At 37.3% G+C, this 14,169-nt stretch overlaps 1 protein-coding gene across 2 annotated transcripts in view; it reads right to left on the reverse strand.

The window, feature by feature from the left end:
* Nucleotides 1-4,845, reverse strand: part of pard3aa (par-3 family cell polarity regulator alpha, a) — a 426,578-nt gene extending 421,733 nt beyond the window's left edge. Inside the window, exon 1 of one of the 2 annotated variants that reach the window (XM_030123467.1) lies at nucleotides 4,415-4,845. In XM_030123467.1, the coding sequence (XP_029979327.1) occupies nucleotides 4,415-4,534 (120 nt within the window). In that variant the 5' untranslated portion in view covers nucleotides 4,535-4,845. The remainder of the gene's footprint in view (nucleotides 1-4,414) is intronic. The other variant, XM_030123466.1, reaches the window with a different exon arrangement.
* Nucleotides 4,846-14,169: the final 9,324 nt, after the last annotated feature.

Raw genomic sequence — 14,169 nt, forward strand, 5'->3', positions numbered from 1 at the left:
TCTTCAAAGCATAAAAGCCACAAATTATGGATCCGGTGTCTGACTGTTTGAGTGTTCTATTCTTTAAGGCCTGTGACAGTGTACCAGATGTGACTGAAACCAAACTGTAGGAGGCTGAGGGAAGATCTGAAGCTTGTAGTCACGTCCACGTGGTGCTTTGTATGCTGGAAGGAAAGGCCACTCCACTAAATAACATCTTCATATTTCTCCTTCCATGACTAAGATCTAAGTATGCACTTATTACATGACTGGCCAAGCAATACAAACAACTTACGGGCAGAAAAAGCTGGATGTGAAGCCTGAGAAGCCAATTACATTCATCGTTCATGACTGTGCATACTTTAGACCAGAATGACTCCAAAGTTAATGGTGCTTGAGTGGCTGATTGATGCGTATTTCCTGAACCCACTGAGACTGTGTTGAAGCCCTCAAGAGTCCCCAGAGGAGATCAGGTATAGCTGCACAGCCTCTCACACTGTCTGATGTCGCTCTTACAGCCTATTCACAACCTCCAATAGTAAATGGAGGTGAAGTCACAGGTCACTGCAACCCTCTCTTCCACAAATTACACTGACATTTGACTAAACTGCAACTCCAATGACATTTGGGTGTAAACATAGGGAAGAAGATATTACCGCAATCAAAGTATCACAGACAGTGGTGGAATGTAACTAAGTACTGGACTTAGGTACAGCTTTGCACTTTACTCTACTATTTTATGTCACACTGCTTTCTACTGGTACTCCACTACATCTCAGAGGCAACCTCACAGCATTTTTCTCACAATTTTAGGTCCTCACTGTTTTTAGTGTTTGTGACAAAGTGTTTTGTCATGAGTTGAGAAATGTAGTCTCCTTCTTAAGAGAGATGAACTATTAGAAAAACATTCTTTTCTCTTAGACTAACAGGGAAATCTATTAACAAAAAACTAAAAACAAGCCTTCTTAGACATATGTTGGTCTCATGATGATGCACTAGTGTAGATTAAAGTAAATAATAGTTTATAGAATAATTCAAGTTCAACCTTAAACATTTTCAGCAGTAAAAGTCAATAAACACATTAATCCAGAAGCCATATTAATACAAAATGTCTCACAATGACCATTTTACTGTACAATAACTACTACTTTAATTTGATTTTGTTGATAATACACACTTTTACAGAATGTTTAGAAAGTTTACACGCTATCATACTTAAGCAAAGAATCTTCTCCAGCTACTGTCATAGTTATACATGTAACAAATATCTTTGCAACTCTAGATGAGTCATGTATAATAAAGCACATTAGAGCGAGGCAGATGGTAGATGGAGACAATTTCAGCTGTAAATACACTGATGGAAGTTCAACAAAAAACAGAACTGAACTTCTTTGAAAAATTTGTGGTTTGGCCAGAAATCATAGTCATTATTACCATTAAAGTAAGTGTTTGCACCATTATGAGACTAAAGGTGGTTCACATTGGCATCCTTTGGAGAGACACATTTCAGCTAAAGCTGCAAAACAAGTATTTTCATTGTTGATTAATCTGCTGATTATTTTCTTGATAAATGGATCTTTTCTTTAATCAAATGTCAGAAAATGGTGGAAAATACCAATAGGTATTTCTCAAAAGCCAAGATATCTGTCCGAAATGCCTTGACTGGTCCAAAACCACAAAAATGTTCAGTTTATCCATCATACAGAAGTAAAGAAACCAGAATATATTCACATTTAAGAAGCTGCAATAGGAGAATTTTGATTGTTTTTCTTGAAAACTTCTAAAAACCAATCATTATTAAAACAGTCGACTATTTTAATTTAATATTTTAACTAATGTTACCTGTCGGAGCATGCATCCCACATTCCACATATGACACTGATGTACCGACACTTACATCAGCGAATCACTTTTTTTGATACTTCTGTTGATTTTGCACCGTCATCTAAGAATGCATTAGACACCAACTTCATTTTCCTTTGTTTGTGTTCCTCATGCCCAAGCTGCCTCACCCCAGCTGATATCTCAAATGACTTATATGAGATTTTCCTGCCCTTTGTGACTAAACAGCATCAATTATGATACAACGATCGCATCTATCTGCAGGTCAAAGGTCTTGCCTGGCCTGTGATAGAGTAGTAAGTGTTGACCCAGTGCCAAGTGTTCTCCAGAGGGAAAGCCTACACTTCTACATTTACAGTACCACGGAGCGGATCAATGAACCAGTCGCCTCTATTCTGCTGAACCAAGGAAAACCATTGAGTATCTGTAAACAGAGGAGTGGATGTGTGGAAGCGTGCGTGGGTTCACCACAAGAGTGAACGTTGATGATGAATTACAAAATCACTGTTGGTGACGTTTACTGCTCCTCTGAAACAGCGAATATGCATTATTGCCTGAGAGTCAAATGCTTCTCATGTGTTACTGTGGTGCTCAGCATACTGGTTTCCATTAAAATGAAGGTAATTAAAATGAAGCAATGCATCAGGCAGTAGGGTTTTTTTTTTTCATTCAATCAGACCCACATCTGACATCACTGTAACCTCACTCTGAAACCAATTTAACAGCCCCTCTTTCTACTACAGAAGGATTTACAAAGGATTTCTGAGTCTACACCTGAGAAAAGAGACCAATTTGGCAAAACTAGCGCTGGTTTATCATCCAGCCCTTGAGGAGAAGCTCCAGCATTACCGTGACCACACCACCCACCAGCAAAGAGGAGAAAGTGCTGTCACTAACCATGGCAACCGTAACAAACTTCATTCATTCATTAGTCATTTAATGGGCTTTAAAGCACAGCCACTAGAAACCCACAAAGGGAAAAGCAATCAGTGTCCTAGTCAGGCCTCAGTCAAGTTTGGCACCGGAGAGTTTCACACAGTCAGGACTTCCATCACTTCACAGATGAAACTTGGATGACCTTGAGAAAACTTTTTCTTTTTCAGGTAATTAAGGGGGCAATGAGTGTGTTTTTTTCATTAGTGTATGGGGAATTCATTTAGGTAACTTTTTATAACTTTTACGATGAAACTCTTTGGCTTGGACAGTTACATGAGAAAAGGTGAATTCACACAGAAATGATAAGTGTGCAGTAAATTTACAGCTGGCCAGCAAAATAATTTAATATTACAATGAGATGCAGTTAATATGCATGTGAAATACACACACTAGGATTGTCTTTTTCTTTTATTGGTCATGTTCTTTCACCTATTTGTCTATTTTACTCAATCGCACTGTTGTTGTTGTTGTTGTTTTTGTTGTTGTTATGACTGCTGTTTTTACGATTTTCTTATCTTATTATTGAATCACACTATGTTGATGCTTTGTCAGTATTGTTCCTTATGACAATAAAACACTATTTAAACCAACTGAATTCATTACACTGGGTTACAAAAAAATGTTTTTTGCAAGTTGTCTAGGTTTTTTCAACTGAATTAGGACCATTTTGCACCACTAAATCCAAAAATGACATCTGTTTTTCTCAATCAGGTCAGGGTTTTTTTGCTAATTTGATTTTGAAAAATTTGATCTTCTCACAATCTGCGCCCAAACTTTATCTTGGTCACCAAGTTTAATACCAGAACAAGATTGGTAAGCACACTTTATGAAACTTGTGACTTGATTCCTGTTAGGTACAATGGTGTATTCACAGCAGATGTAGCAGAATACGTCAGGCTTATTTTTGCAAGATCTTCTAGTCGAAGAGATTTCATTCACCTGTAATATTAAAAAAACATTAATCATAAATTGTCAAAAGTAAAATCTTCAGAACTCGTTTATTGCAAGAAATATGAAAGAATTTTATATCATATGATGTGAAAATGCCCATAAATGTAAGCAAAAATGTTAAAAAGCCAATATGTAGCATAGTTCACAAAGTTGACCTGATTGAGCAAAATTAATGTGACTTTTGGATTCAGCACACCAAAATTATCCTAAATCAGCTCAAAAAACTTAAACAATAAAATTGTTGTTGACCAGTGTTACTGATGCCATAATACAGTATTTGGAGACTAGTTTTGGCGCACACAAACACACACAATCACGCAAAGCAAGTAACTTGGTCCAGTTTCCAACATCTTGCTTCACACTCCCTGGATGTTCTCAGAATGTAGTCGATGTTCTTCATCTTCTACATGCCCAGATGCCTCCCAACTTTCTAAAACTACCTGTGGGAGACACTGGCGCGATCGCTTCATAACCACCACCAACACTCATGTGCCAGTTTTAAGGTACATTTTTCAAACTTTCCCTTCACCCATGGCCCCTGGGAACCTCTGTGGGCTCCAGTTTCTTGGTGGCAGCCGCCGGTTCTCCTCTACCCACTCTCTCCCTGTTGCTCAAACCGAGAAAAAGCGCCATGTTGAGGCTCCGGCGGCGCAGATGCGTCCGGCTCGAACCAAAACGCGACAAAAAGGGCCAGAGGAGGACTTACCTTGGCGATCGCCTTTCTATACCTCATCGCGGCTTGTTCGATGAGACTGTGGACTTTAATATCCCCGTTTCCACAAGGGACGACCACCCGGGTCCTCCCGAAACACACCGTCACTTTCATTTCTCCACCGCTGCGTTAATTCCAATGAGGAAAAAGCCGCATCGAAACGGCAATAAACATCCCCGCTGCGCCAAGAACCAAAAAAAAAAACTAAGATCCTCAGCTGTAGAGAAGTGATCGACGGGAAGTTGTCTTTGTGTCCTGAGTCCTCGGCGGAGAGTAGAAGCCCAGCATTGGGATCCAGCGGCGGGGCTGGGTGGCGTCCTCCCTGTGCCGTGTTGACTCACTTCTACAGAAAGTTCCAACAGAAACACTCTGCACCGAGAGCGCACAACTGGACTGACACTGCGAGTGCGCCCACATGTCAGAGCAGGCACTAAGAATGCTGCCAACATTAGCCAATGCAGAGCTGACGGAAAATCTGTCAAAAGTTTGTGCACATTTTTGCTCGCATGTCACCAACACAATGCGTAAAACTGCACCGTGCCAGAATATGCACATGATCTGTGGCTGAAAAGATATGTTTAGTAGATAGATTCCATTCTCATAAACGAGTGACTATCTCATAAAGACTATCCCATGAGATGAGATAATATGAACAGTTATAAGTTTTACATTTGGCTTCGTATTTGTTTTGTATTTTGTGACGTATTTATTTACTTGCTTTGGACTGGTAAAATGTTTTTGCATCATTGTATCAGGTTTATATTTACCTACAGGGTGGGGAAGCAAAATTTACAATATTTTGAGGCAGGGATTGAAAGACAGTGTATGACCAATTAGTTTATTGAAAGTCGTGAGAATTTATTTGCCACAAGAAAATTTGCATAATAGAAAATGTTTTTATTCTATGTGTCCTCCTTCTTTCTCAGTAACTGCCTTCACACGCTTCCTGAAACTTGCGCAAGTGTTCCTCAAATATTGGGGTGACAATATCTCCCGTTCGTCTTTAATAGTATCTTCCAGACTTTCTCGTAATAGTTTTGCTCATAGTCATTCTCTTCTTTCCATTATAAACAGTCTTTATGGACACTCCAACTATTTTTGAAATCTCCTTTGGTGTGACGAGTGCATTCAGCAAATCACACACTCTTTGACGTTTGCTTTCCTGATTACTCATATGGGCAAAAGTTTCTGAAAAGGTATGGATAATAGTGTTAGGTATGATTATGACATCAATATATGTTTGGTTTCAAAGCAATTGACGTAGTGCCTGCTGAGAAAAAACAACTAAATGTTCATTGTAAATTTTGCTTCCCCACCCTGTATGTTTTGTACTTTCTGGATATGTAGTTTTACACTTGGTTTTGTATTCATTTGGTACTATCTTTGGATGTATTTAGTTGGTTTGTCTGACTTTATACTGTATGATTTTATAGCTAGTTGTGTATGGCTAACCATTAAGGTTATTATTATTTAGAAGGGGGCAGAAAATATAAGATTTTCTTCATCCTGCTCCTTTTCGAGTATGGGTGTGTACATGTTTGTTTACTTGATGATTATTGAATGTTACTGATGAAATGCACAACCATGAACGAAATACATACATACATACATACATACATACATACATACATACATAAACAAACAAACATTCACTGGCAACCAAAAGCATCTACTCTTCTAATATGTTTAATAACTTCTGATCCACTAATCCTATTAATACATGTAAATAAGTGGTGTAAAATGCAGTTTGTCATCTTTTCATGGTCATCAGATATGACCCATTTGGAAGGTTCAGAGGCTCCGTAGTGAACGTCGAAACATTGTCATCTTCTACAACATTGATCCACCAGTAAAATCCATGGAGTTGGATCAATGACAGTGGATTGAGACACTTGGTTTATGTTCAGTTAATGATGTATTTTAGTGGAAAAAGTCCAATTTTCTTCAGTTTTCGGTGTTTTTTATATTATAACCTTCAACTTTCATTTGAGCTTCAATGAACATCTACATGATCACTAAATTAAATGCAGGAAAATACCTGATTTTCACTTAAAAATGCAAAACACAGAGCATAAAATTAGAATAAATGGTGAAAAGTCACTTAAGAAAAGTTAAATGTTGAGAAAAAACTATTTTGGAATTGCCACAAAAGTAGTACTGGGTCTTTATAGGCTATATATCAACCAACAATAAATACATATAAAAGATGCAACTTTGCAGTGATTAACATGTTCTCAATGTTAATAAATGGATCATTGAGTGGACAAACCAAAAATGGCTCAAGTCTGATTCTTTTTTTCACTCTGTTCACATGGAATCTGATCTTTCACTTCCACATGTGGGCCTGAATTAAACACAGATCTGATCTTTTTCAATGTAACTTCAGTCTGAACAATCAGATTAAATTAAACCCACTTTTAAATCACTTTTCATTAAGATTTGTCACAACTCTGCGAAACAGAGTTGCTCACATGCCATTAAGTAGGTCAAATGCAACATATGCATGAATGTAGCAGTAAAATGAATCCAAAGTATCATGTATAACACTAAAACACTGACAGGAACCTTTTTACTGCACAATAAATAATGACAATACTTGCATATTTTAGCTTAAAGGTAAGGTTTTAATGCAACCTTTTACTTGTAGGGAAATATTGTCCCCATGTGTATTATCACTCTTACTGAACGGAATGATCTTAATAGTTCCTACTCCAATATTTTTGTGGTTGTAGCTAAGTTCATTTCACACTGGAATCTAATATTGGCCACACTTAAAAAAAAAAAAAAATGTGAACAGCCAAACATTAAAAAAAAATGCAGTCTGAGCAGTAAATCAGAAGACAGTGTGAAGCCTCTGAGTTGTAGGTTTTAGAAAGTCTGGGAATACCTGATCACACTGGCTCTGTTACAACTATTGGACTGCATTAGGAACGTTTAATTTATGGACGAATCGAATGACTGTCTTGATGATTCAGCACTTGGATGAGAGAGCAGATGTTTTATCTTGGAGTGGATGCATGAGACATACTGAATGTGTTGAACTTCCCAGCAGAATAAGCCAAAGTAGTCGTCATATGCTGCTAGGAAGAAATCAAAGAGTGTCTATTAGAAAACCCCCAGTCCAACTTAACAGCACTCATTCAACAGTTCACAAAGCACACTGTGTATTAACGTCATGGATAAATTATTTAACCGAAGTTCAGGATGAGAAATGTGCCCAAGGCTGGAGTTACAGTATGTGACCCAATTTACTGATGAAAGCTTCAACCTTTCAGTGGAGTTTACTATACGTCCCTGCAGCCTCTATTCTTTATGAACCAATGTACTTTGAATGACTGAACATGAACACCAGTGCAACATGGGTAATCCCCTCAATAAAGCTCATGCAAGAGAAAAGGGCCTCGGAGATAAAGCATAAACAAACTGCTATGTTTTACCTTCAGTGTTTTTTCTTTCTCTGCTGTAATCTGAGCTGAGATGTCAAACGATCGGTTCTTTTTAGCGATCAGGCCAAATTCCTCCTCTAAAGGATGATGTTTGAAGCTGAACTGAAGCAAAGCCTTGAAGACATAATAGCACATGTTAATGTACAAGTATAGCTTTTCTTATTCAGTCAGTCTGCCAGAACATACAATGAGTCTTTGTGGCGCTCGTAGTATTGATTTCCTGACCTTGTGGCACAACAGTTGTGCATTTAAGTCCAGATCAGATGTTTGCATATTCAATTCACACCAAGGCCAAGCCGAATGAACACACACTGTACTGTATTTGAAACAGTGATGGAGGAAGTGTTCGGATTCAGGGAAAGTATTAATAGCAAACAGTGAAAATATACCACTACATGTTAGAATGTAAAGTATCAAAGGGAGAAGTCAAGGTTTTACAACTATATCTGATGTTTCTGGATTCATTTTACTGCTGTGCATGTTTAGGATTCAGCTCATTTTAACTACATGACATAGGATATTAAGTTACAGCATTGTACAACTGGGATATACAGTATATCAAATAAATATGATTATTTGAGGTTTGCTTTTGGAAAAATCATGAAAAAGGCTTAAAGTGAGTATAGATTATTCTTCTCGAGGCCTTTCTCACTCAATAAAGATTGAAAGTGCAACCTGTATGCCTCTTGCCCATAAAGTTCGAACAAAATATTTTAACCTTTTCTCATGAAACAATTGTGACAATGTGATTTATTCTTGGTAGATAAAGTGTAACTGGGACTCATGAAATCATTACACCAGGTCAAAGGGGATTAGTGATGTTTAAATAGGAATAAAATGAGGAATGTACCTGACAAAAACTGTTTCTGAAGTTATATAAGACACATAGTTATAGCAAGAAATTTATTTTTGGATCATGTTTTGTCTTCTGCCGATGAGGCCATAAATTAATTCATTAAAATCTTGAATCTTCCATAACACTGAAAAAAATTAAGATGAAATTTTCATATAGCCCAGCTCTAAAATTTTGTATCATAATAACCAAACTTTTCATGAGAAAAAAAGAATAGGTGTATATGTCATAGTACATTTTCCAGTGAATGCAAGAGTGTTTTAGAGTTTATTTGGTTAAAGGAGGTACATTTTTAGCTCAACCCATAAAAGTAACACTTCAACCTTCAGTTTAACTCAGAACCAGCACATTTGGAGATACATGGTCATCACTGGACAAGAAGACCGTGAACAAAAAGTGACAACAGACCATATTTACCTCTGAAGTGTAGTGGAGCTAAATGAAAATACTGATATAAAGTATAAGTAACCTCAAATGTGCACTTAGACAGACTCTACCACTGATGCAGAAGTTGGAAAACCCTTTCAAATCTGCATCTTCTGAACTGTCTCAGCTGGAATCATTAAATTTTGAGCAGCCCTGGATGATGTGAAGTTCACTTTGACAGCTGCAGCTGTAACACACACCTGCAGTATTTTCACGTCTAATACTCCCCTTAGAGGCCAACAGAGGAAAAACACTTCCCCAGTGCACTTTGAGTAGAGTTTCTTGACCTCATCATATGGCATGTTTCCCCTGCATTCCTCATGTAACCCAAATATGAGCTTTATGGGAGTACTTAATCCAAACCAACATCCTTTCATTTTCCTTACAGATCGTCACGTCACGACTCCTGTCAAGCTGTGGGGTCGTTCCAGAGAACAGCCTCCCCCTGGGAAACTGGCTTATTTATTTACCTCAAATAGGAGAGCGAGTCCTGGGTGTGGATTGCAGAGTGTCCACTGCACATCAGGAATGTAGGGAGGAGGAGGTAGAGAGAGACAGTGGCAGGGACACACAGACAGTACAATGAACCCCCCCAGCCTGAGGGGGCTGGGGCAAGTCTGAGAGTCCACATCAGAAGGGTGTCTGTTCTTATGACTTTCTGTTCTCAGATGGTGACTCTGGTTCTTCTGTGTCATTTAGAACACCTTTTACAGTTTCAATCCATTCCCTCCTCTTCAGTATGACTTATATGCATTATGAGCCTGTGTTTTGGGGTATTTATATCATTAAAGCATGAGTGGTACTTTCTTGAGTATTCCAGTTGTATGCATCTTTATACTTTACTCCATTCGTCTCAACAGATTTGCAACATCATGTTGAAAACCTGTTTAAACTGCATACAGCGAAAGTGACGTTATTATTGTATCTGTGTGACATCAACATACATATTTTTTAGTAAGTGTTTTGGTAATGTAAATTACATTCATTCTAGTGTGCAGTTTAAGAAATCTCTGCAACCATACCGTACCTGATCATTGGCAGTACTGGTTTCAATGAGAGTTTAAACACCTACCGCAGTAAAATGCAACATACACATGAATGCAGCAGCAACAGGAATCCAACAACACAATCAATCAATCAATCAATCAATCAATCAATCAATCAATCAATCAATCAATCAACCTTTATTTATAAAGCGCTTTTCATGCACAGATGCAACACAAAGTGCTTTACAGAATTAAAAACAATTACACAATAAAAACAGAATAACAGTTACAAAGAAAACCCCTCCCTCCCACCCTCCATACTAGACACGGACACACACACACACACACACGCCCACACACTTACACACGCACACACATGCACACGCACACAACATACATATTACATATTACAATATGTAATAATACAACACTAAAAGAGAGCATTTTACTGTGCAACTATTATACTTTCTTAAAGGATATGAACACTTCGTTCATGTTATTAATATAAGTAAAATAAGTGGTGTTATACGTGTGTGCACAAAACTTTAATTTTAGACTTCGCTGTAAGTCCACACTGGTCCTGTGGGAATACTAAAACAGCACTGAGGAGACATGGAAACTAAAACAACATCAGTGTTTCTGCATGACTGTGTAGTAGATGTCATCTGTCAGAGGTGTTTCTTGCATGGCAGACGTGCTCCAACAAGGTCCCAGGAGTATGGTGGGTCATTCCTGAAACTTCCGTCTGTCAGTGCGGCGTTACCTCACCACTGGAGAATCCGCCACTCACACACTCTCCATGAACCAGCCTCTGACTATTATTTATTTATGCACCAATGTGATTTACTATGTTTACCTGCACCACATTGGGCTCTAAAACACCTGTTTTTATACTTCTGTTGAAGGCATGTGGTACATGTCATTGTGTTTGTAACTGTGGATAACCTTTAGCTGTCAGCCAAGTCTGTGACATGCATTGACACAAGTGTGCACTTAACATCAAATACCCTCTGGCATCAACGGCTGGGATCATGATTTACTGTTTACAGTCCCATACTGTGTCTTGTGCAAGACGTTGCATGTTGCAGATCCAAGATGGCACATACTGTACGACATACTTTGGATGTCTTCTTCTTGTGCAGGGAGACAACATGCAAAAACTGAATAAACTTAACCTGTGGAGTCAAGCAGGTAAAAATATATGGCATGTGCTTTCTAGGAAGTGTAAGATCCAGCATCAAGGGAGCTTGTCCTGTATTTAACAATAAGAATTTGGATGTATTGGACTCTGCTGCAGATCAGGTGTGATCAAAATTTTGACAAATGTGCCTTGGGCTGTGTATTAGCATGTCCGACTCCAAATCAGAGGAACATCCAGGGAACATTCAGATCTGGTCATATATTCAACTTTACATGCAAAGACATTGATTTCCCTGTGTGAGAAGATATTATATGGCATAGCTACAGTAATTATTATGCTTCATTATCTATTTAGTACATGTTTTATAGCTATTAAACAAGTCAAAGCCTCATGTTTTATAGTGTTTGGAGATTGTTGTAGTTATTTTAAGCACTAAGACAAGTCCCCCCAAAAAAGACCGGTTTCCCACAGTCATGAAAAACCCAGAAAAGCCATGAAATTAAGTAAAATGTTCAAAAGTGTTTTTTTGGGGAAACTCCTCACCATTGAGTAAAAGTGAACATTTCAACGTTAAATTGGTTACCTTGTATAATTACAACACACGATGAACTACAAATAATCCCCAATGGTTAAAAGTCAAGGTAAGGCTCAAACTAAGTCTGTATATGTAAGCGTAGGACTCAAAATCTCTCATAAAACAGTATTAAAGTCAGACCTCATATTCAGAGTCATTCAGGGTCTTGGTGAAATGACTGACATCACATTAATTTTGAAGCAATAAAATATATTAATTCTAGGAGTGTATCACCATATCCTGATCTAAAAATCAAGAAATGCACATTTTCAAGCAGAAATTTAAAGATTTGCAAAGCATGCTTGTGAACCCCACAGATGAATTTTACATCTTTGTTCCTAAACTATCAGTGTTTACTTGGTTACTTTCCTCCCTTTTCCTGATTCCTCCTCAGAGCAGGCTCTTTGCTAGCATGATGAATTCTGGGTAAAAAAAACAAACAAACAAAAAAAAACACCCAGCATAATGTTTTCTTCTTAACTACAATATCTCTGCTTCTTTTTTCTTTTTGGTTTCTCACTGCGGTTTTCCACTGCACCATCAGTTTTCCATTGTATATTTTGTTAGTTTAGTCTTTAGTCTCTAAAATCCATTCACCTCATGTCTGGTCATAGTTAAATCTAAACCAATACAGATTGCCCTTTTTTGTCTTGTTACATCATGTATGTGTTGAATGTCTGTCACAGTTGCAAGGATGCAAAGTAAAAAAAAAGAAGTAATAATCCCCCTTGAATGCATTAAAAACAAAGTGAGAAGCCTTGAATATGCAAACCATAGAAATTGAAATAGAAAGAAAGAAAGAAAGAAAGAAAGAAAGAAAGAAAGAAAGAAAGAAAGAAAGAAAGAAAGAAAGAAAGAAAGAAAGAAAGAAAGAAAGAAAGAAAGAAAGAAAGAAAGGCTTTTTGTTGTTAGTATGTAACTAACATGTATGTAACTGTTAGTATGTAACATTTTTCATCATTTCTGGATCTACATTGTCTGTTATATTATCTAAACTGTTGTTCTGAATATTCAAAGTGAAAATAAAGGTCTCACAATTAGAGACTTGAATGATGTCTCCTTCTGTTCATACACTGAAATGTTGTGAGCTACAATACTGTAAAGTTCTAATGACCACACGTATGCATTTCTCAGCCTCTGTATTTTGATCCAGTCTGGATACATGCAAAGTATGTACAGCAGGAAAAACTAAAGTTTTAGGGGAAAAAAATATCTCTATAAACCAAAGTGGTTGTATTTACTGTGACCTCCCTTTGCACTTAACATATCTTTAACTCCTTTGTTCAGATAAGATGAGATTTATGGCATTCATTATCTGATCTAATATATCTGATGTTTTATGCCAGGGTTCATTCAACATGTTAGATGTTTCTAATTGTTTATGCTGCCTCTTGTCCTAGGGACAGGGCTCACACTAAATAGAGAATCCATTAGTAACACATTTAGTTCAGTTTTTCAGGCTGTGCGCATATTTCCTGCATTTTCTTGTTTTATCTAAATGAAAAATAAATATTTATGCTCATTTCAACAATGTAAAAACACTCAATATAAATGTGAACCTTTACATAGTACTGTATGTCATTATTATTACTATGGAGTACTGTTTCATCTGTATGTGCACTTGTTTATTAAAATTTGTCTTAATACACAGTAGGTTTAGAGTTTCTAAACTGATTTGACCTGTTTTAAGTTAACCATTGGGCCATTGTGTCACTAACACTGACACAAAATCATTGAAAAGTTTTAATTTACCTGCAAAAGTGTGTGGAAACCCTGAATTTAGCACCATCATAGTACCCAGTAATAATGCTTCACTTGTAATGAAAACATTTACTTATTCATTCATTTTCTGTAACCGTTTGATCCTCTGGAAAGTGGTGGGATGATGAAAACATAACTCTATCAGTCATCATGATTTTTACAGCTGCTGAACAGGCCAATATTAACTCTTATATCTGGAGATTATTTTAGTTGCAGAATAAAGACAAGCTGCTATCTGCCCCATCTACATTCTTTACTCTTAATGATTATTACTTAGAAACAGTTGAGCAACTGCTGATTTCCATTCTATGTAATCACCCCTAACTTCATCTGAATATACTGAAGTTCAGTCAGGCTAATACCTGCCAATACACTGAAGATACCGTCTTAAAGGAATAGTTTGTGTTGTGTTTTGAGTCACATTATTTACACCTGGTTTTTGATAATTACTTGCTGATACAACTTGTGATTTCCCCCTAACAGAAGTAGGTGTTGAAGTCTCCCTAATGGCACCTATTAGTGGTTGTTGATAATGAGTTTGTAATAAATCATGTGTAGCTCA

This window comes from Sphaeramia orbicularis, chromosome 20 (assembly GCF_902148855.1).
Source record: "Sphaeramia orbicularis chromosome 20, fSphaOr1.1, whole genome shotgun sequence".
Classification (NCBI taxonomy): domain Eukaryota; kingdom Metazoa; phylum Chordata; class Actinopteri; order Kurtiformes; family Apogonidae; genus Sphaeramia; species Sphaeramia orbicularis.